Source organism: Pleurodeles waltl, chromosome 3_1, assembly GCF_031143425.1.
Source record: "Pleurodeles waltl isolate 20211129_DDA chromosome 3_1, aPleWal1.hap1.20221129, whole genome shotgun sequence".
In the NCBI taxonomy this organism is placed as follows: domain Eukaryota; kingdom Metazoa; phylum Chordata; class Amphibia; order Caudata; family Salamandridae; genus Pleurodeles; species Pleurodeles waltl.
The window spans coordinates 1,302,534,190-1,302,561,863 of record NC_090440.1 but is presented as its reverse complement, the minus strand read 5'-3'; the positions used below and the strand labels follow the sequence as shown (position 1 = coordinate 1,302,561,863).

The window sequence follows — 27,674 nt, the reverse complement described above, 5'->3', positions numbered from 1 at the left end:
TTAATAGGTGCAGGGCTCACTGGCAAAGCTGTAGGCCTCGTTGATGAGTGGTATCCCCATTGAGAAGTGCAGACCCATTGGTAACAATGGGATGTGTTGATGGGTGCAGGCCTTGCTAAAAGGTGGAGAGCCTGTTAGAATTGGGGATTCTGGTTGTCAGAGTATGCACCCTGCACAAGCAGGAACCACCACTTCTAGTCGGGGTAATCTAGATACATCCTTGGAGATAACCTTTGCTCTCTGGCGGAGCACTCATGTTTATCTAAAGAGGCAATGTGCAAATGTTTTGTGCAACACACACACACCTAGTAACACAACGAAACACCACAGAAAGACTACACACAGGTTTAGAAAAATAGAGAATGTTTATCTGAATAAAATGAGACCAAATTGACTAAAATCCAGTCAGTAGAAGTTCAGATATGATTTTTTAAAGAAAAAACCTAAAAAATAGTGCATAGCAGTCAATAGCGCTAAAAGGTTACTTGAGGTCGTGCTAGATCGCCGACCAGAATGGAGAGCAGACCAGCTACAAGACTTGCCGGGAGCCAGCTGAAGAAGTACCTTGTATGGAGCAAACGTCGACGTGTGATGTAGAGGTGATGCATTGCTTTGGATTAACACAGTCGTTCGATGCGTCCGTGTCGAACCTCACAGTCAGGTCTTGCGTTGTCATCAAAACAGCAATGCATTGGAGGGCACTCCAATGGTTCAGAGTGCCACAAAGGCTTAAATGTGTTGGTTCTTGCAGAAAAGGCAGCTGCAAACCCACTTCCACGGCCCAGTACTGGATTGGCATCTCAGGCAAGGGTAGGACTCACAGATGTCAGATTCCAACAACAAAAGCATTGTTGCAGACAGTCTTTGATGTCCAGGGACTGCAGGAGAATAGGGGACAAGCCAGCAAGCTCTTGGAGTCACTCTTCACCAGATGAGAGGGTCCAGGCCTTCCTCAACTGGGCAAAGATCATCAGGCAGCAGGGTAGCTCATCAAGGAAGTGAGCAGTTCTTCTTGGAAAGCGGTCCAGCAGCATGGCACCCCTTGTTGCACAGCATTCCTTACTCCAGGCAAAGTTCTCCCCAGTCCAGTAGTGTACTGTTTTGGTGTGCTCAGAGACCCGGTTCTTATATTCAAATGTGCCTTTGAAGTGGGGGTGACTTCAAAGGGTCTTTGAACTGCACAGAAGTCCTTTCTTCCTAGCCCTAGCTCCAGACTATCAATAAGGGGTACAACCCCTTTCCTGCCCAGGAGGGTCCATCAGAATGACACACACCTAACCTTCATGTATTTGTGGCTGTCTAGAGGGAATGCCCAAAGCATAGCTGTCACCCACCCCAGGTGTGTATTGGGGACCGGCTGCAAGGCACACAGCAGTAAGAACAGAGAAATGCTGACTTTCTAAAAGTGGCATTTCTATAATAGTAATGTGAAGTCTGACTTTACAGTAAAGATGATTTTTCATTACATTATATGATATGAAACATTATATAACTACTCATTTATGTTCTTAAAAGTATATTAAGGATTTCCCCATGCTGGACTACGAGAGGAGCATGCCTCACTGCCTTAAACAATTACTTTGGGAGGTTTTCACGACCAGAACATGTAAAACTTAAAAGTATATGTCCTGCCTTTTACTTACATAGCACCCTGCTCTATGGGATAACTAGGGCCCACCTTAGAGATGACTTGTATGTAATAAAGGGTGAGGTTAGGGCTTTGCAATGGGTTTTAAATGCCAGGTTGAGGTTGCAATGAAACTGCACACACAGGCTCAGCTCTGGCAGGCATGCAACATGCTTAAGGCGCTACATAAGTGGGTGGCACAATCAGTGCTGCAGATCTAGGCCTTAGGTTTATGGTATACTACTTTACATGGACTTTACAAGTAAATTATATGTACACCAATGTTACCATGATTAGGTGAGAAGCACATGCACTTGCATACTGCTCAGCAGTGGTAAAGGGCTCAGAGTCCTAAGGCCAACAAAGAGATATAACAAAAATGTGAGGTAAGCAGGCAAAAGGTTTGGGTGAAGACCACCTTGAGGCTGACAGGTCTAACAGAGCTCCACTGATGAGTGCATGCCCCACTGATATGCAAGTTCCCATTGATAAGGGCAAGCCCCATTGGTATACCATAAGAAAAGGGGCCAAAAGAATTCAAACTGTCTTCCGTTCAGGCTGAGTCTCTGTAAAGAGGGACAGCAGCGAAACAGAAAACATTTTCAGACACAGGAGCAACACTCCTGAAGGAATTAACCCTGCCAGTCTACTCATTGTTAACTGCTGACCGTGGATTCAACTTTTTCAATTTTTGGGGATCTAGTATTAATCTCTGGAAACAGGAATGTCCAGTGAAATCATATATGCTTTGCACCAGTAATTTTACTGCCACTGACAAGTTTGAGAAACCTTGGCAGTTCGTGGTCTCCAGACAAGATATCTCCAACTCAGCAGCCGTAACTGCTTATTAATTCAGTGGTACCACCACTAACTTGATATAGACTTTGTTCGATGTTGGGTTCTAGATCAGGTAGTCTTTCAGTGTACTCAGACTGATTTTAGGTTTTGAAGTAAGCCCCCAAAAGCACTGCTTCTAGTCAATGTACCTTGTGACATTGACTAGAGATAGATTGCGGGTGACTGCAGAGTCTGGACAGGGGTTCTCAAAATGTATTGCCACCACTGTCTAGAGTACAACTGTATAAACATGTATGCTGAAGCTTAGTCGAAGGATTTCTGAGTCAGCTGCTGCCACGGACTAGATACGGCTTTGACCGATGGTAGGCTGTGTACTAATGTGTTTGTGGGTACACTGCTGCAACTCCGTAAAGCTAAGTTGTGATCATTCTTGGGCTCTAGACTGCAATTTACAGATGCCATTGACTAAATATAAACTCTGGTCAGCGTTAGTGTGCTAGGGTTATCTCGAAGTAGTAGCAAATTTATTGGATATGTATTCATTTTAAATAAATCTAAAACCGTATGAAATGTAAATCATTTATTCTGTTTTTTTTCTTCACAAAATCCAATAATTATAAATACCTCTATATAAAATTATTTTTTACATCTTTTACCTTTGAGCATTCACTGGACACAAATTAATCAATTTGCTTATGAAATTTAGGGACTATTTCACAACCAACCCGGTCCATAGGTGACCTAGGATATTTGTGATGGATTAGACACAAGTTCAAAGAATATAGCTGTTTTATGCATTTATGTTAGCCACATCGAGAAAGCAAGAGAATTGCTGTATCAGTTCCCATCGTTGATAGATAAGTGAGTCTGCATTTATTTAAAAAAAAAAAAAATTAACCATTTACATTTGTTGGCTTTCTACCAATTTATTGCAGACACCACCACGGTTTCAGCCCCCTTCGTATACATACATGGATCTTTAAGCAGGAGATGTATACGTTAAAAAAGAATACAAATGCCACATGTTTCTTGAGTCAGACAAATTTACCAGACCTCTGCAACAGATCGGTGTGTTTATATTTCCCAGTCGCTGGAAATATATATGACAGATGATGATAGTCTCTACTCGGTTGGTGTTGGGAATTTATGATTACATGACATTGGGACTTTGTAAGGATCACTGGCCTGGAATAAACATTAATTCTCCGTTGATTTTTCTGTTTGATTTGCCATTTTAATTCTTTACAGAGCTGCATAGTCTTGGTATGGAATATGTACTGCTTGTTTCCATAGCAAGGCTCACAAACAGGCATTTTTTGTTAATTTGTTATGATTGTGATTTAGTAATGTTCTGAAGGAGACCCCCCAACGCAAGTGGAACAGGTATCTAAATACTGCGAGTGCCCTAGCCCCACACAGCTTTTCAATTACTCTGCAACCTTTCATAAACTACGGTAAATACCCGGACTTCTCATTATTCCTGCCATTTACCAAAAGTATGTTGGAGGTTGGGCCCCAAGTTTCTTCTGTGTGACTATTGACCTCAAAGAATGTGCAGTAAGGAGGGTTTCACCCCACAATATGGCCTCGTTGGTTGTGAAGAGGGTTTTCTGTGCCCCTTTATCTCTAAGTTCTCTATACACCAGGAAACAATGTCCGACTTGTGGTCAGTTTTTCTCCAGGTCGGGTGAAAAGATGTGGTATCCTACAACTTTTTGGTGTTTTGGGGATATTTGATAGAAATGTTAGTATGCTCTTTATATGCTCTCTGTGTCGGTTCTGTTTTATTAGGGCATACTTTTTAGGTCACAGCCCATCATACAGCACAGCTGTCTGGATTGCTAAAGACATCTTGGGGACTTTCAGAAAGTTGACCTAGGAATTCATTCCACTCGTTGATTAGCATTGGCTTTGCAACTTACACTTCTGGCTTTCCATTTTCTGGCTTTACTTGCTTTAAGCTCTTCAGGTGCAGTCCGGCCCTGTCATTGCCTAAAACTGTGTGTTCTGTATCCTTCAACAAACTCACTTTCTGTTAACAGAACGTTCAATCTTTTTATTATATTGTCACATTTACTGTGCATTCAAAGACCGCTGTCAAATGTCAGACGCTGTCTTCCATTGGCACTTGTTTACTTTTCTTTCCCTAACTTCAAAGTGAGAGGATTTATGTGACAATCTATTTGGATACTAGGGATAGAAAAGAGTAGATTTCTAGCACAGGACAAATTTTAAATGAACTTTGTAAGTATTTCAGAATATATCAGAACTATGAACGCACAAATGAAGCACATTTTTTGTTATTTCTGAAGTGTGTTTTAAACAAATACTTTAATATGATCAAAACTAATCATTAAACTAGGTGATTAAATTTCCATATGTTTTTGTGCAAGCACTTTATAGTTTTATTAGTAAAACTGTATGTCTGTACAAATGCAATGGTCATTTCAATTGAAAATGTGTTGTCAGGAACGGCAGTGTGCTACCACACCATGAATATTCCACTCTAAGCCACTCCATTTTATTTCACTCTGTTCTGCACCACTCCACGCCACTCCACTCTATACCACTGCAATCTACACCATTTGACGCTACACCTCTCTTCTCTACCCTGTACCACTCTACTCTACCCTGTACCACTCTACGCCAATGCATGCTTCACTACTCTACTCTACCCCCAGCACTCTTTGCCACTGCACTCTACACCACGCCAGTCTAGGCCACACTAATCTACTCAGCACAGCTCCACTCTGTCCCATTCTGCAACACTGCACTTTATGCCACTGCTCTCTATGCCCTTGCACTTTACGCCAATCCACTGAACGCCAATCTACTCTGCACCACTGCACTCTGTGCCTTTGCACTTTACACCACTTTATGTCAGTCGTTCTTAACCTTTTGACCTCTGTAGGTCCCCACTTTATCATTACTGGAACCTTGGGACCCCCACTGCATCATTATTAGAATCTGAGGATCTCCTGCTGAATCATTACTGGAAGCTGGGGACCCCGGCCTAAATGCGGATGCTCGATGATTTGAACCGCAAAGCAAGTCCATCTAACACATACACAAATGATAACATATTTATTTAATTTGCAAACAAATATTTTAAAAAAAACATTTTAACCTTTGGCACTGCATTCTACGACAGTGCATTGTACGCCTCTGGATTTAGTGCCACTGCAGTCAGTGCCACAGTACTCTACACCTCTATACTCTGCAACACTACGCCAATGCACTCTACACCAGTCCTCTCTACTTTATGCCACTCCAGTGTATGCCACACTTCGCGGCTCCACTCTGTGCCACTCCAATACGCAACACTCTGCCTCTCCACTCTACAGCACTCTACTCTCTGCCATTCCACTCTGTCACTCCACACCACTTGCGTTACGGGCCTAGATTGTCTCGCCTACCTGAGTGGCCAATGTCTTTAAGGTTGTAGTGCTGGTTTGCAGTACAAACACGACTTCCGGGCGAGGCCGATCTCCACAGGGTTAGCAAGTGGCTACCATTTTTAGTTAAATTTGAGTGTTTCGAGTGGCTGCCTGTGTCCCCTAACTACGAGTCCCTCATGAGTATGAATCACTATATATAATGCTGCAAATGATAAAGTACAAGGGTTAATGAATTATTGCAATTAATATTTCTGGTGAGTGATTGGAGCAGTCAGTAAGCCAGGATACAGTACGAGATAAGTTGATTCAACACGTGTGAACATGTCTAGCAGGCCTTGGAGATTCAATAACTTCAGCCTTTTGGGCGGAAGGTTTGATGACATGTTGAATTGCACGTTTTTGCAGTCTCTGCACAGATGTCAGGGTTGGAATGAGCATGTGACCCGCGTCACTCTTTTGCAGCTTATTAGTCTTGGGTGCCGGGTTAAGTCACTTTGTCATATTGTTATCAGAGCGCTGGCATGGTCCATTGTATAACTGTTCTGCAGCTAATAGGAATAGTTGTTATAAATGCTTCTAGGTTTATCGCTGTCTTTCTGATCCTCATTATGAGGTGACTAGGTTTTTGATGGGATAGTTATCACATTGAAAAAAAATCTGACCCAGGGGAGCTTGAAATCTATCAGATGTGATCATCGTTGCCCTAGTAAAAGTTTTGACCCTGCAATGGTGCATAACAGGAAAAAGTGCATACTGCGAATTAGCCGTCCACTCATGACGACGCATGAGTCTTTTTTTTTTATCAAAATTTTAAAAGAAGATCAGCTTTAATCTTGGCTTTGCTTTAGTGGTGGAGTGAGGGCACAGAGCAAGAGTTAGTTTTAGGGGCAGCGCTGGCCTCAGGGTCAGCACTTGGGTTCAAGGGCTCAGAGACGAGTTTAGTGCTAGAGTCGTGCCATGTGGCTAGGGCTAGCATCGGCCTTTGTGTCACCTCAAGAGTGAACCTTTGGGTTTGCAGTATGCTTGGCCTCAGGACTTGGCTTATGTAGGAAGTTGGCTCTGTATGTGCTATTTCAAAGTAAGGAATAGCATGCACAGAGTCCAAGGGTTCCCCTTAGAGGTAAAATAGTGGTAAAAAGAGATAATACTAATGCTCTATTTTGTGGTAGTGTGGTCGAGCAGTAGGCTTATCCAAGGAGTAGTGTTAAGCATTTGTTGTACATACACATAGACAATAAATGAGGTACACACACTCAGAGACAAATCCAGCCAATAGGTTTTTATATAGAAAAATATCTTTTCTTAGTTTATTTTAAGAACCACAGGTTCAAATTCTACATGTAATATCTCATTCGAAAGGTATTGCAGGTAAGTACTTTAGGAACTTCAAATCATCAAAATTGCATGTATACTTTTCAAGTTATTCACAAATAGCTGTTTTAAAAGTGGACACTTAGTGCAATTTTCACAGTTCCTAGGGGAGGTAAGTATTTGTTAGGTTAACCAGGTAAGTAAGACACTTACAGGGCTTAGTTCTTGGTCCAAGGTAGCCCACCGTTGGGGGTTCAGAGCAACCCCAAAGTCACCACACCAGCAGCTCAGGGCCGGTCAGGTGCAGAGTTCAAAGTGGTGCACAAAACGCATAGGCTAGAATGGAGAGAAGGGGGTGCTCCGGTTCCGGTCTGCTTGCAGGTAAGTACCCGCGTCTTCGGAGGGCAGACCAGGGGGGTTTTGTAGGGCACCGGGGGGGACTCAACTCCACACAGAAATTTCACCCTCAGCGGCGCGGGGGCGGCCGGGTGCAGTGTAGCAACAAGCGTCGGGTTCGCAATGTTAGTCTATGAGAGATCTCGGGATCTCTTCAGCGCTGCAGGCAGGCAAGGGGGGGATTCCTCGGGGAAACCTCCACTTGGGCAAGGGAGAGGGACTCCTGGGGGTCACTTCTCCAGTGAAAGTCCGGTCCTTCAGGTCCTGGGGGCTGCGGGTGCAGGGTCTCTCCCAGGCGTCGGGACTTTAGGTTCAAAGAGTCGCGGTCAGGGGAAGCCTCGGGATTCCCTCTGCAGGCGGCGCTGTGGGGGCTCAGGGGGGACAGGTTTTTGTACTCACAGTCTTAGAGTAGTCCTGGGGTCCCTCCTGAGGTGTTGGATCGCCACCAGCCGAGTCGGGGTCGCCGGGTGCAGTGTTGCAAGTCTCACGCTTCTTGCGGGGAGCTTGCAGGGTTCTTTAAAGCTGCTGGAAACAAAGTTGCAGCGTTTCTTGGAGCAGGTCCGCTGTCCTCGGGAGTTTCTTGTCTTTTCGAAGCAGGGGCAGTCCTCAGAGGATGTCAAGGTCGCTGGTCCCTTCGGAAGGCGTCGCTGGAGCAGGATCTTTGGAAGGCAGGAGACAGGCCGGTGAGTTTCTGGGGCCAAGGCAGTTGTCGTCTTCTGGTCTTCCGCTGCAGGGGTTTTCAGCTGGGCAGTCCTTCTTCTTGTAGTTGCAGGAATCTAATTTTCTAGGGTTCAGGGTAGCCCTTAAATACTAAATTTAAGGGCGTGTTTAGGTCTGGGGGGTTAGTAGCCAATGGCTACTAGCCCTGAGGGTGGGTACACCCTCTTTGTGCCTCCTCCCAAGGGGAGGGGGTCACAATCCTAACCCTATTGGGGGAATCCTCCATCTGCAAGATGGAGGATTTCTAAAAGTCAGAGTCACCTCAGCTCAGGACACCTTAGGGGCTGTCCTGACTGGCCAGTGACTCCTCCTTGTTATTCTCATTATTTTCTCCGGCCTTGCCGCCAAAAGTGGGGCCTGGCCGGAGGGGGCGGGCAACTCCACTAGCTGGAGTGTCCTGCTGGGTTGGCACAAAGGAGGTGAGCCTTTGAGGCTCACCGCCAGGTGTGACAATTCCTGCCTGGGAGAGGTGTTAGCATCTCCACCCAGTGCAGGCTTTGTTACTGGCCTCAGAGTGACAAAGGCACTCTCCCCATGGGGCCAGCAACATGTCTCGGTTTGTGGCAGGCTGCTAAAACTAGTCAGCCTACACAGATAGTCGGTTAAGTTTCAGGGGGCACCTCTAAGGTGCCCTCTGTGGTGTATTTTACAATAAAATGTCCACTGGCATCAGTGTGCATTTATTGTGCTGAGAAGTTTGATACCAAACTTCCCAGTTTTCAGTGTAGCCATTATGGTGCTGTGGAGTTCGTGTTTGACAAACTCCCAGACCATATACTCTTATGGCTACCCTGCACTTACAATGTCTAAGGTTTTGTTTAGACACTGTAGGGGTACCATGCTCATGCACTGGTACCCTCACCTATGGTATAGTGCACCCTGCCTTAGGGCTGTAAGGCCTGCTAGAGGGTGTCTTACCTATACTGCATAGGCAGTGAGAGGCTGGCATGGCACCCTGAGGGGAGTGCCATGTCGACTTACTCGTTTTGTCCTCACTAGCACACACAAGCTGGCAAGCAGTGTGTCTGTGCTGAGTGAGAGGTCTCCAGGGTGGCATAAGACATGCTGCAGCCCTTAGAGACCTTCCTTGGCATCAGGGCCCTTGGTACTAGAAGTACCAGTTACAAGGGACTTATCTGGATGCCAGGGTCTGCCAATTGTGGATACAAAAGTACAGGTTAGGGAAAGAACACTGGTGCTGGGGCCTGGTTAGCAGGCCTCAGCACACTTTCAATTGTAAACATAGCATCAGCAAAGGCAAAAAGTCAGGGGGCAACCATGCCAAGGAGGCATTTCCTTACAGCTTAGATGCAGGTTAACTTCAGGGTAATGGCCCAGTGCTGTGGTTAGGTTTAGGGCTAGAGTCAGGCTGTATAGTGAGGGATAGGTTAGCACTGGGGTAAGGGCGTGCTTAAGGATAGCACCAGGCATAGGTTCGTATTGTGAGTGTTAAGAATAGGTTTGGTGTTGTCTGTTCATCTTTATTAGGTTTTCCGTTTGTTTTACATATTTCGGGATTGCTCTTTTGGCATTCTAGTCTTAACCATTACAGTTATATTTTAGGAGTTGTATTTCTGTATTTTGCTTTCAGTATAATTGCTTCAGGTATAACAGTTTAGGTTCTATGAGCTGTGCCCTAGAAAGGGAAATGTAGAATGTGTCATGAAATATCACAGTGATTATTGCTTTTTATTGGTGTTGGTATAATTCTGATGGCTCAGTTTTAAGTGCATACTTACATACGAGTGCAGTGATTGCAGTACCTGCTCCTAGAAGACTCGACTCAGACTTTCATCTTTCCAAGGTCGGTGAAACTACACCGCCGAGTTATGCAACATCCCCACTTGACAAAATCGGAAACGCTAAACGTGTGGTGGCACGATGCGCGGTACTGGATATCGTCAATATAGCGGCCTCCACCGGTCCACTTGGGGTGCTACTTGAAATACATATATGTACCCCATGAACCCGTATAAGAATCATGCGCCTCCTGTACTATGCCTGTATTTATTGTCTTATACATTTTTCAATAAAAATGATGTTGAAATAAAAAAATAAATATGCGCCTCCATGAAAACGGCTGTGACGTGACCACGCGAGCGAACGCTGAGCAGGATATAGTGTACATGTGCTGGTTAGAGGATGTCTAGTATACATTCCTCCCGACTGTTTACATCACCGAGTGGCTTAGACAAAGTTATGTTTGCTTTTATTATAGCGAAAATGATCTGATGCTGAGTTATGCTGTGCCAAAGCATGGCCAGTGTTAACATTGCCTGGTGTATAAATGCCTAGTATGAAGTACTACGGGGTTATCAGTCGTTGTCATAAATGATGCTGTGCTGTGTTTACATTCTGCCGGGTTGGCTGCTACGCAGTGCGAAGTTGGGATATTTCGGATTGGCTTTGCGCGGACGTCACACCGAGCTGCTTCAGAGCCGTGTGTTGATAACATCCACAGCATGGTGGAAGGGGTGTGTGCTGCTCTGTGGGAAGCTCGTGTGAACCTCCTCAGCTCCTCCGTGTCCAGTTCCATCCTCCGAGGCGCCTGAATGAAGCCTGTCGGGTCGCCTCGCTGCCTCAGCCCTGAGGCATTCCAGGGGCTGGTGAGGGACACAAGTGCACATTCCTGCTTATCGGCTGTGGGGCGGGAGCCGCGCACGCTGCCTTGCGAGGAGAGGGGGTCGTGGCGCTGGAAGGGCTGGTTTGCTGCGCTCCGCAGACACTCATCATTGCTTGGGGGGGGGGGGGGGCTCCCGCGCCGGAGAGGGGGGCTGCCTGCACCGTGTGAGCAGAGCCCGGCTGCACACCGCACGACTCACGCGCTCTGCTTTGCCTCTTGCAGAACACCTACACCAATGCCGATAAGTTGCTGGAGGCGGCCGAGCAGCTGGCGCAGACGGGGGAATGTGACCCCGAGGAGATCTACAAGGCGGCGAGGCACCTGGAGGTGCGGATCCAGGACTTCGTGAGGCGCGTGGAGCAGCGCAAGCTCCTGCTCGACATGTCTGTGCTCTTCCACACGCACACCAAGGAGGTAAGGGTCCTCTTTCATTGTGTCACAGGCGCACTGGGGAGGTAGGGGTACTGTTTCACAAGCACACTGATGAGGAAGTACGAGTCCTCTTGCACTGTCACAAGCGCACTGAGGAGGTTAGGGGACCTCCTATTTTGTTGCAACACACACCTGTTGGTCGGGGTCCTCTTCTGCTGTTCTGTACCACCTAGGAGGTAGGATGTCCTCTTTAACTATTTCTCACACACATCTAGAAGGTAGAGGTCCTTTCACCCAGAAATTGAAGGGGGCAGGGGAACTACGTCCCCAAGCTTTATCAATTTGACCAAAACAGTTCCCATACTTTTTATTTGAAGAGCAACCTTTCCTGCTCGGTTGAGGTGCGCCGGTTGAAAGGCGAGAAGGGACTTCTCTAGCATAAAGTGAAGGGAGAGGCAGATAAAGAAGCAGCAAGCCTTCTTTCTAAGGTGCCTGCTACCTGAAAGAAATGTAAATATGTGCAATTGGTCACTGGGTTAATCTGCTGAATGCATGGGAGCCAGTATAGCCTTTAATTGACAAACTCGGGAATTTGTCCTTTTGATGGAAACCAATAAAAATTGTTTGTACTAGGTACAATCAACATATTACTAAAAACACAATGTTTAAATGCACTGCAAACATTCAAACAAACGTTTTTTTTGTATCGCTCAAAAAGGTGGTGCACTGCAAATTGTACAAAGAACAGTATAACAAAAAGGCTAGTGCCAGTGTAGCAATGTAGAAGAAAAAGGTTGTTTCAGGTTTAATATTTCGTAAATAGTCCAAAATAGTAATTTTTTTGCCACACAAATGGGCAATGTAGATAATGACAACAAAATGATATACAAACAAAAAAAACCAAAGATCCTTATGTCCTTGTAATCGTAGCGGATTCATAGACAGGTGATGAATTCATGATGAATAGCCAACGCGTTTCGCCTAACATAGGGCTTCTTCAGGGCTGTAGACATAACCAAAGGAAACATATATATTCTATGATATAGTACAAAGTGAGTAAGTAAAGGTAAAAAAGTAAAGGTATCGAAAGGCTTGTGAGGAAGGTAGAGATAACAATAGATTTACAAAAGAGCCACTCGGAATCTCAGTTGAGATAGTGTGTGCCAATAAATGTTGAAGATTAACCAACCTGTACACAATAAAATCGAGGTCATGCATAATCATGCAGCATGTGCCAATATAAGAGAAAAAGAAAATAGTTCTAATAATGTGTATAATGTGTAAAATGTGTATGTAGCAAGTTAGTAATCCGTGTCAAAGAAGAGAAATGTAGTAAAAAAAGTAAAAATGCCAGCAGTGAAAAAGATAGTTATCAAGTTGTACAGCGAGAGATCTGGAGAAGTCATACCCCAACGTGTATCCAGTCAGTAGTAACACAATGTATATTGGTATATAAATTACCTAGGGAAAAATTCCAAAGATGAATATGGTAAATATAATGAGTAACAGGACTTAGAGTGAAAACCCTCATAGTCCAATAAGAAAGTAATACGGGAAAGGAGAAAGGAAGAGAGAGGCTTACCGCCATGAACTATTGAACAAGTAACTCCGCAACAAATAGGAGATCCAAAAAAGGCATGGAAGGTGACACGTAGCCGGCCCAAAAAAAGATATATAAATATATATATGGCTCACGGAATGATGTCTGGAAATCAAGAGACCAAAGGGTCTTAATTAGGTGCCGAAATAAGTAGCAAGCGAAAAATGCACGAAAAACAGTAAAAAAAAAAAAAAAAAGGGGTAACCATTTAAGGTTCAACAGGAACTTACCGTCCGTAGGCAAGTGAAGTGTGGGGCGGCTGGTTGAAATGCGGGTCAAAAGTACAGCTGGGGCGCACGTGTGTTCAGCGCAGCGCGCTGATCTCAATACCGAAAAATTCAGCCGCGGTCCAGGAACCGCAACACAGAACCAAAAGGGAACCGGTCCCGAGGCACAAGATATGTGCCCTGAAGCCGGAAGTGGCGGACTCCCTGACGTGAGGGAAAGTAAAATAAAAATCAAAGACGGACAAAGGTGGCCGCCATATTGGGAGAGGAGTAATGAGAAAGGGGGGCAGAGGGGGAGTGTATGTATTGCAAATACAATTATACCAATGCAATTGTGTCCAGTCAGTGGAGAAGAGTGGATAATTAGTGTATCACACGGCAAAAAGTAACAAACAAAGAAAGACAAATAAATATGGAATAAAGTATTAATAGTAGTAATAAGAACAAGAGTAGTGAAGAGAAAAAAATTAAAACAAAGAAAAAGAAAAATATAACCATAGAGAGAACCCCAACAAAAATGATGTGTCCTGTTATGACTGAAGTACAAATATATATTATTCATTAGGTAGACCAGTGGGCATATTATATATAATGTATAATGTACAAGAAATGGATGCAGTATAACTCCAAGTGTCCACAGTAATGCAACATGATGTACAGAAGAAATAAATAACAGTATAACAAATAGCAGAGAGATATGACAGATGCATAATAATCTAAACTTAACAAATGCAAAGAATAAATACTAATGTATGACCATAAAAGTAATAAAGTTCAAAAGAAACTGACAGGTTACAAAAAATAATGAAATTCATGGTCGGTATTATGGCCTAGGTCTACCGCTTGTAAGCGACAGATCCAGGCCGCCTCTTTTTGGCGCAGAATCATTTCTCTATTACCCCCTCTGGGATGGACAGGAACGTGTGCAATACCATGAAACCACATTGTTGAATCATTAGAATGAGCTAGTGTTATTTGTATGGCAAATGGATATGTCGAATCATGGTTTTTTATGGCTCGCAGTTGCTCCTGTATTCTTAGTTTCAAGGGGCGTATGGTACTGCCCACATAGACTTTATTACATGGACAACCCAAAATGTAAACAACAAATTTAGTATTACAGTTGATGAATTGGTGAATGGAAAAACTTCTTGAGTTGTGATAACAGAAATCCCTGATTTTATCACGGCCAAAAATACAGACATTGCAACCATGGCAAGTGTAAAACCCTTTCGGTTTTGATGAAAGCCAAGTGGCAGGGTAAGTAGAGGCAATGTAACTGGGACACAGATGATCTCTAAGGGTTAGCCCTCTGCGATAAGTGATCTTAGGTTTGCAAGATATTATTCCTTTCAGTCCCGGAACCTCAGTTAGGAGAGGCCAGTGGCGTCTGAGAATTTTAAAAATGCCCTGGCTATGAGCCGTATATCGAGTCACAAATGCTAAAATGTTTCTTCTAGTCTGTCTAGTTCCCTGCGTCTTGGTCGCCAATGTGTTTTTCCTGGGAGTCTTTATAATACAACTAATTTCCTGTGTTAAGTTATGGGCATCATAGCCCCTGTTGATAAAACGATCTTGTGCATGCTGTATTTGTGTCCAAAAAATATAATTAGTGCTGCAATTTCGTCTAATGCGTACCATTTCCCCATAAGGGATATTTTGAATGACCGAAATTTGTCCTTTTGATGGAAACAAATAAAAATTGTTTGTACTAGGTACAATCAACATATTACTAAAAACACAATGTTTAAATGCACTGCAAACATTCAAACAAATGTTTTTTTTTGTATATTTTGCAGCAGCCCATTTACACTGTGTGCAATTTATCTTATGCTGTATGTAATACATTTTTTAAACTGTCGCTATTTACCCTGTGCATCAACTGGGATTCAAATCCGTGACCATCCAGTTACATCCACAGACATCTAAAGTGATGATATTAACCAGCCAAGCTGTCCTACCAGAAAAATGCATTTCACACAGATATATTTAAGTTGTGTTTATTTTTCAGTTAAGGTGTGTACATTATATATCATATGCATTTGCTAAAGGTGAAAGTCCCCCCCAAAAAGTTAGAGAATATTTTGTTCTTTTTTTTATCCATGTTTGTCACCCCGCCTTCACACTTACTGACAACGCCCCCCATTGTACACAAGGTCACAGTTCACATAGTTTCATTTATGCACTTCGAAAGCTGCGCACACCAAAGAGGCAAGGGTCCTCATTTACTGCTCCACACAAACGCACACACACTGAGAAGGTAGGGGGCCTCTTCCACTTTCGCACACGCACACTGAGAAGATCGAATCCTCTTAATCTGTCCCTTACACACACCAGTAGTTCGGTGCCCTCTTATGCTGTTCCGTGCGCACAAAGGATACTGTAAGGAGTCCTTTCACTGTTTCACACACCCCGAAAAGATAGGGGTCCTTTCACTTTTTCACACGCACACCAAGGAGGCAAGATTCCTTTTTTTCTGTTTCCCCCTGAACCCTGTTCCCCCTGAACCCCCCAGGGGGTAGGAAGTAAGCACCCTCTTATATTCTACACACACATACATCGTGGATGTAGGGATACTGATACTGTTTCACAGGCATTGAGGAGGTAAAACTCCTCTTTCACCATTTCACCTGCGCACTGAGAGGAGGTAAGACCATCTTCTACTCTTATATACACGCTTCGGAAGTAGGCATCCTCTTACACTGTGCCACACACACCGGGCAGGGAAAGGTCCTCTTTCACTGTTCACACACACACACACTGAGAAGGTAAAGGTGCTCCTATAGTTTTGCACACACAGTGGAGGTAGGGATCTTCTTGCACTGTTTCACACGCACACTAAAGAAGGAATGGTCACCCTTTACTGTTTCTCTCACTCTATCTGTCTAGCTCTCTTTTACTGTTGTATAAGCAGTCATGTATGCAAGTCATCTGCACCTGTTCACACTCACCAAAGGAAGGAAGAATCCTCTTCCTCCTACTGCTCCACACACACAGGAGGTAAGGGTTCTTACCGAGGTGGCTAAGACTCCCTTCCTCTGTTCCACCTCAACTCTGGGAAGGAAGAATCCTCTTCCTCCTACCGCTCCACACACACACACACACACGGGAGGTAAGGGTTCTTACCGAGGTGGCTAAGACTCCCTTCCTCTGTTCCACCTCAACTCTGGGAAGGAAGAATCCTCTTCCTCCTACCGCTCCACACACACACACACACACACACGGGAGGTAAGGGTTCTTACCGAGGTGGCTAAGACTCCCTTCCTCTGTTCCACCTCAACTCGGCTGAGCCAAGGGCACTCCTCGACAGGTGCACCAAGGTATTAAATGTCCTTTTTTTCACTATGGAGCTTTTCTTCTGCTGCTTCACACGATCACCAGGAAGGTAGGGTCCCTTCTTCATTCTTTCACAGGCACAAAAAGAAGGTAACTGTCCTCTTCCAATGTTCCACATACATACCATGTAGGCTGGAGCTCTCTGCTACATGTAGACAAAAGAGGTGGGGACCTCTGCCACTGTTCCACATGGACACAGACGGGGTAAAGGTCCTCGTTCACAGTTTCCCTTAAATGCCAAGGAGATAGAGGTCATTTTCCACGTCTGTGTGCGCACAGCGAGAAGGCAGGGGTACTTTTTCCCTGTTCCAAATGTACACCGAGGATATAGGGGTCCTCTACACAGTTCACACGCAGACCAAGGAGGCTAAGTTCCCCTTGTACCGTTTCATAGAGAGGAGCTAAAGTCCTCTTCCAATGTTGCACATGCCTCCCATGGAAGCAAGGCTTCTCTCATCTGCACGTTTACCAAGGGGGTGAAATTCCACTTCCACTTTTACAAAAAGATACCAAGGAATTAAAGATCCATTTACTCTTGCTCACCAAGGAGACAATGGTTCAATTTCACTGTTCCACAGGCACACCAAGGAGGTAGTGGTCGACTACCACATATATATCAAAGGAGGTAAACGTCCTCTTGTCCGGTGCTACAGGCAAACATAGATGGGAAGGGTGTAGTTCACAACTCTAGCAAGGATGCAAGGGCCGTCCTGCTCACATACGCACATCAAGCTATAAGGATCCACTTACACACTAACCCAAGAGCACTGTTGGATGCACGCACACGCCACAGCGAGGATAGAGTCCTCTTCCGGATGGCCGCCCGGAGTTCATAGGTCATGGGTCCTCGTCCATCACTATATGAGGCCCTCTCTTCTCCGCGCACACATAGGAAGAAAAGGTCCCGTTCCACTTCCACACCAAGAATATGAGCATCCTTTCCACACGTAGCCCTAGGAGCAGGGAGGTATCGGTGCTCCTTCACACTAGCAGCAAGGAATTAAGGTGTGGCTTTCAGATGTTCAGGAAGTAAACAATGGGGTTTTATTAATGTACACACGACATGGATACGGTTCCTGTTCCACTCTCACCTGAGGGAATAAGAGCCGCCTTCCGCATGAATACGGGCTAATAAACCTCACCCTCCTCTTGCACATGACGGTGATTAAGCAACGCACACATATCCATCTCTCGCGCCCTTTAAGAGGGAACCAGCCTACTGTACATCAGACACTCATGCGCCTACCTACCGACCCGACTCCATCTCTATAAGAGGGAAGGGTTCTATGGTACACCAGACATGCACCAAATTGGTTAATAAACACCAGTGAGCTAATATCCATCGCTATGTCGTTTTGTGCCCACGGACACAATACAGGGCCACACTCTCAATCTCTCTCACATTAATTGGGAAGTGTCTTGCCATTCCCAGGACTTTAGCTCACATAACCCTGATTCCGATATGTTTAGTTATGATTTTTTTTATTTTTTTTAAGTAAAGATGCCGAAGGAACCCGAGTCCAACCTGACGTGTTAAAATACCATGTCTGGCTAAATACTCACCTCGACTTGGGGCAGCTTCAGGACTAAGTAGGGACCTGTTCCTTTGCATTTGGTCCTTACAATGTGTGCAGATGTCCAGCAGAGTTCAGTTCAATACATTACAAATTCTTAGTGCTTTACCAGAAAGGCCAGTACTCCAGAATGATGCCAGCAGACATCTTTTCTAGAGATAAATGGTTCATGACACAAAGGCGTTTTTAACGTAGTTTGCAAACCAGAATGTGTGTCTGTCCTAATATTTTCACCATTTTCAGTCAAGTTTGAGGTAATATTAGCTATTATATTGTGATTGTGAATACATGTAATTTTAAATAGTTCTTGTTTTTATAATTAGTCTGTTTCCGAGCTCTCCCAATTTTAATAGATAAGGTGCACAGCTGTGGATCGATTTGACCAGAATCATACCATTTAGTCAAGTTGTAGAAGCAGAGATGAAACCAAACAACCACCACAAAAGGTGATGAGAAGAATTCTTGCTATAAGTCTAACCACTGGTAGTTGCTAGGGGTAGCATTCTAACCCATTGTTCTTCGTTTGCTGGTGTTCCAGTTCGGAGTGGACCTGGCTTGGAAGTTTGGGCAGGACTGTTTCTATTGGAGCAGGGTCAAAGCTGATTTGCATATACTGGGTCCAAACTGCATAGCGGCATGGTGGGCAAAATGACGATGGACTGGGATGTGGCCCTAAATAATTAGTTGCAAGTGTTCCTCCCTTCACCATTGTAAGTTAAAGCCTACAAGACAGCACAGTTGTCTGGTTTGCTAAAGACATTGTAGGGACTTTCAGAAAGTTGACCTAAGACTGCATTCCGCCCATTGATTACTATTTCCTTTGTGGATGTGGTTTGTAACTCACATTTTCTGGCTTTTTATTTGCTGACTTAGTTTGCCTTAGGCTCTCCACCCTATTTATTGTATTCTTCCACAAACTCCCTTTCAGTAAACAGGCTATTAAATCTTGTTCTTACTTTGTCACAAATACTATGCATTCAAAGACGGAGGTCAAATTGTCCGGAGCGGTCTTCTGAGGGAGCTTGTTTACTTTCTTTCTCTGGCTTCAAAGTGAGAGGATTTCTGTAACAATCTTGGTGGATACTGAGGGAAGGAACTTTTTTCTAGCACTTGACAGCATGTACATGAACTGTGTATGTACTTGAGAATATACCAGAATTAGGAACACAAATGAAACCCATTTTTTGGTATTCCTGAAGTGTGTTGGATTACTGGAAACAAATACTTTAATATGATCAAAACAAAGTATTACACTAGGTGATGCAACTTCCGTGCATTTTCGTTTGCACACTTTATAGTTTTATTAGTAAAACTGTATGTCTGTCCAAATGTAATGGTCATTTCATTTGAACATATTTTGTCTGTAATGCAGTGCACTACCGTACATAATCCGCTCTGTCACTCCACTCTACTCTGCACCACTCCATTATACACCACTCCACTCTACGCCACTGCACTCAATGCCACTTAATGCTACGCCTCTCTACTCTACCCTATGCCATTGTACTACATGCCTATTCCTTCAACACTATACTCTACTCCACTGCAGTCTTCACCACTCCGGTCTAGGCCACACTAATCTATTCTGCACAACTCTATGCACTATACTCTGCGCCAGTCTGCAGCCCAGCACTTTACGCCCCTGCACTATATGCCAATCCACCTTGCTCTGTAAAACTGAACTATTCCCCTGCACTCTACACTAATTCACTGTATGTCACTCTAATCTATTCGGCACCACTGTGCTCTATGCCACTGCAATCTACACCTTGTGTTAAAGCACGTCCACAAACCATGTGCTGGGAACTAGAACTGAACAAACTTCACAGAATCGGCACTAAGATGTTTTGTAGAAACTACTGTACAGCGAGCAAAGCAGAGAAGCTGGAATTATTCTTTTGTTTTCGCCACGTGACAGCATAACTTTTATACATTTACAGTATTTTAAAAGGATCTCAAAGCTAGCCACAAACCCCAGGAACTATGCAATTATTTTTTCTAAACTCCGTTTTTATTGAGATTTCAAAAGTGGTGAGCATATTCATCATTATAACAGAAACATGTTAGATGGTAATTTAAGGGTACAGTAGGCACTAGCACATCCAGCAGCGCTAGTTGTATCAATCCAACATCTGATCAGCCCGTACATAGTTGCATCCTGTCCAGCTTATAACATGACATGCAGTAAACAACATCGCCCGCCCTGCCACCGACCCACCAGGTGTCATCCCACTTCAAGCATAACTCCCCATTGGAAGCCGTGTCAGCAGCACCTCACCTGTACCATTATTTAGTAGGTTTGGTAATGGGATTCTATACAGTTAGCTGACACTGTTGTATCTTTAGTGTGAGGGTGCCTGTTTGTGGATATCATAAGCACATACTAAGCACGCTTTTAACCAGCTCCGGGCTGCCTGCTTCATCAGCAGGTAGCCCCTTGTGGTAGAAACACCACACAAAGGGCTCCTAAACCCCACACAAGAAACCGAGGCCAAATACGAACAAAATGGCTGCGCCGCCGACACCATAACATTGTAACACGACATCTAGCATTGTCAAACCAACTTCGGGTGATGCTCAGGGCCGTGCCGCAACACAGAATCCAGAGGGGTCAGCACTGTGGGGCAACTCAATCCAGAGAGTGCCAGAAGGCCTACCAGTGTCAATTATGCCCTTTACAGTTACCACATCTTTAACGTAAGTACCATAGTGTCAACACTAATTTTGTTTAATTTCTAAAGGATTGATTCTTATTGCAATAAGAGGCTGTGTTCATATCTTAAGAGTAAGAGCCCTCATGCATCACAATGGATGACAAGCATCATCATCGGGACGTACTCCTCACCAAGCCGGTGCTGCAATGCTTGGTGGGCTCCCCGTAGGGGGCTCTTATGCCGTGTTGCTCAACTAGAGTAAGCGTGATAGTTTACGCTAGGAGTGGAAAAATGGAGAGAGCATGTTAAAATTGCTTATTCATCACACCAAAACATCAAAAACTTTAATCAGTACAGGATGGATGAAGACCAAGGTTAAAAAGAAAAGGTGAGGGTCAAATAAGAGTGCAATGCTCAAATGACTCTCCAAAACAAACAAATATATGAATATAGAGAGGAGCTATAATTGACATAGTTCCTCTACATATCAAGGCCAACATGTTTCGTGTCCTTACGGTCCCACCGGATCCATTGACGCTTCATCAGGACCAAATACAAATTATCTTCTCCAAAAACAATGTAATAATCAAAAAAATATATCTAAGACTCCTGTTCTCAAGGTGAAATAGTCACTTACATAGTAATCACCTAGTCAGGTTGCCCTAAAAGACAGAAAACATAAACAACGCTATACATCATTAAACATACTAATAAAAAAAGGTGTGCTAAAATTGTGAATGGTCACACATCACACGTGAAAGGTGCAAAAAGTGCAAAACCAACAGGCAGTGAAAAGGCTTACCATCCCTTATTTTGGGAATAGGCTCCTTGGGACACACGTACTGTGGACTTGAATTAATCTCTGTTCAAAATGACAAAACATGATGAGATGTATCCACCAAGTACGTATAATACTTCTTCATGGTATGGAAAGACCACAGTAATTCTCTGAACCTCAATTAGTCATTAAATCAGAATAATATTTAATACAGTGATATGGTAATTAAGGGAAAATATCTATCTCCCATTATGAATGGTCAAAGAAACTACAAATGTTGGAATTGCTTTCAAATTGCGAAAAAATGCACCTTATTAACGGTATACAACCACAAGAGCGGTCAAACAAGAAACAGGGGATCTCTCATCCAAAATAGAAATTGCCAGATTGTGCAATCCAAAAGGAACGGAGGACGAAGGAGGAAAATCTTATTTTGCGATTAATGGTCCTGCGTTGTGGACCTACCCTCGGTACAGCGTCCCGCATACTTGATATGCAAGCGTTGTTCGAGTTCTTAAAAAGAGGGCGAGGCGGGAGGCAAGGGAATTCCTTCCGGCCCGCGCGTCTCGCTGAGGTATGGAAACAGAGGACGGACGTGTGGCAAATGGAAGAGTAATCAACATAGAGGAGGGACTATGTTTGTATTCACATAGACCACTGGGTTCTTTTCGATCGATAATTCAAGGAAAAAAGAAGAACGAGTCAAATGGCTGTCCGGACCAATTCATGGGCAAAATTGTAAAAAACTGTAAAAGAACCAGAAATATTGTGTTAGAATCGATTCCCTAATTGGAGAAACTGTATAATTACGTGTCAGGCGAAACCAAAATATTTTTTGGAATAGCTGGGACAGGTAACATGGGCTAATTCTCACAATATACAAAATAAGTCATGTTTCTAAGGAAGGAGTGAATGAATTGCATTGATTCAACTATCAAAGTGATATTTTGCACAATTACGCAAATGATCAAATGAGCTAAAGTGAGCAAATGATCAAATGGGCTAAACACAAATGTTGTTCAGTGATATTAGGACAGAGAAGTCCACGGAATATCATTGTTCAACCCATTGATATTCGTCCCTAATTTAAAAATCCATCTTTGTTCAATTTTGAAGAGGCCACCTGGGTCATCAAGACGGATGTACGCAACATCTAGTATTACCCACCACATCTCATCAGGTGTGTGGGGTGCCTCAAGGAAATGAGCGCATCATTTGGTAGTAATCCTCTTACACCTAATATTGCTTCTGTGTTCATTGATACGCAACTCAACTGGTCTGGTAGTCATCCCAATATAGCGTAAATTGCACGGGCATGTGATCATATAGATACAGTTTTTAGTATTGCAGTTCGTGTGCTTCTTGAGATACCAGGTGCCTATAGGATTAAGATTTATTGTTTTAAGGTGTTTAGTAAGAGGGCAAACATTACATATGCCACTCCTTACTTAGAAACATGACTTATTTTGTATATTGTGAGAATTAGCCCATGTTACCTGTCCCAGCTATTCCCAAAAATATTTTGGTTTCGCCTGACACGTAATTATACCGTTTCTCCAATTAGGGAATCGATTCTAACACAATATTTCTGGTTCTTTTACAGTTTTTTACAATTTTGCCCATGAATTGATCCGGACAGCCATTTGACTCGTTCTTCTTTTTTCCTTGAATTATCGATCGAAAAGAACCCAGTGGTCTATGTGAATACAAACATAGTCCTTCCTCTATGTTGATTACTCTTCCATTTGCCACACGTCCGTCCTCTGTTTCCATACCTCAGCGAGACGCGCGGGCCGGAAGGAATTCCCTTGCCTCCCGCCTCGCCCTTTTTTTAAGCACTCGAACAACGCTCGCATATCAAGTATGCAGGACGCTGTACCGAGGGTAGGTCCACAACGCAGGACCATTAATCGCAAAGTAAGTTTTTCCTCCTTCGTCCTCCGTTCCTTTTGGATTGCACAATCTGTCAATTTCTATTTTGGATGAGAGATCCCCGTTTCTTGTTTGACCGCTCTTGTGGTTGTGTACCGTTAATAAGGTGCATTTTTTCGCAATTTGAAAGCAATTCCAACATTTGTAGTTTCTTTGACCATTCATAATGGGAGATAGATATTTTCCCTTAATTACCATATCACTGTATTAAATATTATTCTGATTTAATGACTAATTGAAGTTCAGAGAATTACTGTGGTCTTTCCGTAGCATGAAGAAATATTATACGTACTTGGTGGATATATCTCATCATGTTTTGTCATTTTGAACAGAGATTAATTTAAGTCCACAGTACGTGTGTCCAAAGGAGCCTATTCCCAAAATAAGGGATGGTAAGCCTTTTCACTGCCCGTTGGTTTTGCACTTTTTGCACCTTTCACGTGTGATGTGTGACCATTCACAATTTTAGCACACCTTTTTTTATTAGTATGTTTAAAGATGTATAGCGTTGTTTATGTTTTCTGTCTTTTAGGGCAACCTGACTAGGTGATTACTATGTAAGTGACTGTTTCACCTTGAGTTCAGGAGTCTTAGATATATTTTTTTGATTATTACATTGGTTTTGGAGAAGATAATTTGTATTTGGTCCTGATGAAGCGTCAATGGATCCGGTGGGACCGTAAGGACGCGAAACATGTTGGCCTTGATATGTAGAGGAACTATGTAAATTATAGCTCCTCTCTATATTCATATATTTGTTTGTTTTGGAGAGTCATTTGAGCATTGCACTCTTATTTGACCCTCACCTTTTCTTTTTAACCTTGGTCTTCATCCATCCTGTACTGATTAAAGTTTTTGATGTTTTGGTGTGATGAATAACCAATTTTAACATGCTCTCTCCATTTTTCCACTCCTAGAGTAAACTATCGCGCTTACTCTAGTTGAGCAACACGGCATAAGAGCCCCCTACGGGGAGCCCACCAAGCATTGCAGCACCGGCTTGGTGAGGAGTACGTCCCGATGATGATGCTTGTCATCCATTGTGATGCATGAGGGCTCTTGCTCCTGATAGTTGAGGTCTCCTATTAAGCCAGTGAAGTTGTGGAACAGTGTACCTTTATTTATTGAATTATAGTTGGGAGATTGTACACTGGACCACGTAACCTCCCGGTCCCTCCTTTTTTCCTTTTCATATCTTAAGAGTGACACTCTGTATAAACATGACAAAAAGGCCCATAATGGGGGGGGGAGGTGATGGGGGGAGAGAGAGAGAGAGAGAGAGAGAGACTTTTTTAAGGAGGCTCTAATTTGATGGTCGATCAGTCCATTATCCTTGCAAAGTTAATGTAAATAAGTATCGTTGAGTATCATCGCCTGCAACCTAAAGAGCTACAGAGACACAAGCCGATGACAGAAAGGCCAGTAATATAACTGTTGTTTTTTTATGACTACTTCATAACGTGTATGTCCTTTTTAAGCACTGGAAGTGAAGTGTTTCTAATATCCAATGTAATTGTCTTGAATTATTGAGTTTATCAACTGTGATAGGGTGTGGTGGCTTTGCTAGGATTCGAAGTTGTGGACGGCAACTCGGAGCCAATGTCCGCATCGAGCGTTTAACTCACTGAGTGGCCTCGCTGATTGCGCAGATAGCAGTTTATTCGGGAAATGGGATGTCCGCCGCATCCATGCTAGCAGAAACACGGTTAAATTGTCACCCACAGGTCATGCCTTCATTGCTATTGCAGATGTTTTTTTTAAAATGCATATAAATATTTATAGTACATATACAGGTGCCCAGAGAGTCACCTGCTATTTATTACCTTTGCTGTGTCTGGGGAATGCCCATGACCCACGACAGGCAAAGCTTCCACTGGGTCATGATGCCTACACCCTGCCCAAACAATGACAATAAATACACATATTACACCATGGGCATCGCTTTCCTGATTTATGCCATGGAATGGTTTAATGCTCATTTCTTTTAAAATAACATATTGAACCAAACCCAGGATACAAGGGCATAAAATTGCTCAGTGAGCTAAAATCATATTCAAGATGCTTGATGAGACCATTTGGATAATTGTTTGCATGTTATGTAATTGTAGTCTGTGAGGCAGTAAACAGCCTTTTTCTTATGTCCAGCTCACTCTACTGTGGTAAAGTGTAATTTGACCCTTTGCTCTACTCGTGTGAGCGTGTTATTAGCACAGTTGCACTAAACAGCATATCTTTCTGGGACCCATTTATTTTAGGTTTCACGGCATTAGCATTTGTATTGATATGGCCTACACATTGGTAGGCAGCCCAACGCAAAATACACCACTGCCTTAGGACTTCCTTTGAAGTCAGGGACACAATGAGGCGACAAGGGTTCAGTCAGATAAAATGGGCGGGGCATCAGACCCGTGGCATCCACGAGTGTCATTAAAGCATGCTTCGCATTTTTGGTGAGTCTCTTGCAGTTAGTTTATTGCTGCAGGACTCCAAGGCCCTGTGTCCGAGTCACATATGTTTACAGAGAGCTCCCTTTTATCTACAGAGCCCTTCCGGGGACCGAGGGCGGGCTCTGCTTCACTGGTTGTAAAATGCTTTTGGAGACTGGCTTAAGTGCATTCTGGCAAGACTACCTTTCAGACCTTTGCAGGATCACTCCAGAAAGGCTCGGGGATCTCTCTGTGTGTCCCCTGCTTGCCCTCTTGAACCGTTCCTTTGCGCTGGCTGTTGATATGAGTAGCCATTAGGCTTTCCAGTGGATCCTCAGTCTCTGTCTCTCTCTCTCTCTTTATCTATCCCTCTCCCTCTCGCTCAAGGCCGAACTCGCTGATCGATCCACTCGCTGTCATGGGAATGTTCGCTCAGCAGCAACCAAAAACAAAACAAAGAACAAGCATTGGCAGAGCCAATAGGTCTCACATATGAGACCTTATAAGTGTTTAATAATGCAGCACGTTATCCTGGGTGCCGTGTTGCCAGGGATTGAAGAGCTATACAATTGCTACAAACAACTCTTAAAAAAAAAAAAAAAAGAAAAAAAAAATGCCAATTGTCTTGGAGCGAGGATGTGGCATAACATTTCAGAGCTGTTGGCTTTGGAACAGGGAAGCCGGGTCCGAGTCTAGGTGTTGAGTGCTCCACGTGCGTTAAAAAAACCTCGAAAAATTACATTTCAATACATGGAGCAGTTAATTGAAAATGTACAGTAATATGAAACATGAAGCATGGCGGCGAGCCGCGTGGGCTCCAAAAACGTATCAGAAATTAAAGTTTGTTTACACTCGCATACACAGCTATATTCTGATTGGCAAATGGCGTCAGCTAAGCGCGTTTCCTGGGCGCATTTCCCTGGACACAAGCTAAGTGCCCCGAAACGAACCATTGTGGAAATGGAACAGAAAACGAGCACGAAATTAACAAAACAAGCTGAGGCAAAAGAAAAAAGTAGTGTGCTGACACTAACCTATATGGGTGATCGTGCAATAATCCATGTAACAGGATTGGGTGGGAACAAAACATCCAAAAGACAGGATGAAAGTAAAGCATTTACCAAAGAAACCAAAGGAATTTTGAAAGACAGTCCAAGAAACAAATTAAAGTGACGGGTGTGGTGAAAGCCCACAGATGTAGCTTACAGCATTTCGAGAGAACACGCATGCACGTTGCCTTGGCTCCAACTAAAAACCTTCTCTCAGGGGCCATCGGAAGGTCACCTGCACCCTACCTGGGCCTAATGTAAGATTTGTCACTAGGCACTTGCTGTCAGAGGGGCACGCACAGAATATTCTTGAGTGGTCCTTCAGGGGCTCTAGTTCTAAATGCACTCACTCTCCCCTATCCTCAGGTACTTGCGTGGAGTCCTTCTATCAGGGACTATGTTTCCATGCCCTCTCGTCCTCCAAAGCATTCTCAGAAGCAATCTCTCTCTAATACACTGCAAATACACTCAGGAATTCTCCAGGTGTCACTTGCTCCCTGTCGGAATACTCCAGTGAAGTAACGAAAATTGATGCCCAGCCCCCTCCACAATGTGATGAGGGGCCTCTGAGTCTCCCATACCTCACAGATGTACATTAGCTTGGGCTGGATGCCCCCTTCCCCGACGGGTAGGGGTGGCTCTTGAAACATTGGGAACCCCTGCGTTAGAGACTCTCACTTTCTGTCTGGGTCACTCCCAGTCGGACCGAGCTCTCTCAGGGCGCTCTCTCTCTCTCTCTCTCTCTCTGAGCGCTCATTCTCTCTCCGAGGTGACTTCTCTGTCTTTCAATGAGCTTTTCTCAGGTAAGCATCTCAACGCTGTTCCTTTGGCATGGGGGTCCTGCCTCTACACA

The 27,674-nt window shown here is 43.9% G+C and overlaps 1 protein-coding gene across 6 annotated transcripts in view; it reads left to right on the top strand.

The window, feature by feature from the left end:
- KALRN (kalirin RhoGEF kinase) overlaps positions 1–27,674 on the top strand; it is a 1,333,112-nt gene that overhangs the window by 683,284 nt on the left and 622,154 nt on the right. For all 6 annotated transcript variants that reach the window (XM_069224644.1, XM_069224642.1, XM_069224641.1 and 3 more), the window contains exon 11: positions 11,096–11,287. In XM_069224644.1, coding sequence (XP_069080745.1) covers positions 11,096–11,287 — 192 coding nt within the window. The remainder of the gene's footprint in view (positions 1–11,095; positions 11,288–27,674) is intronic.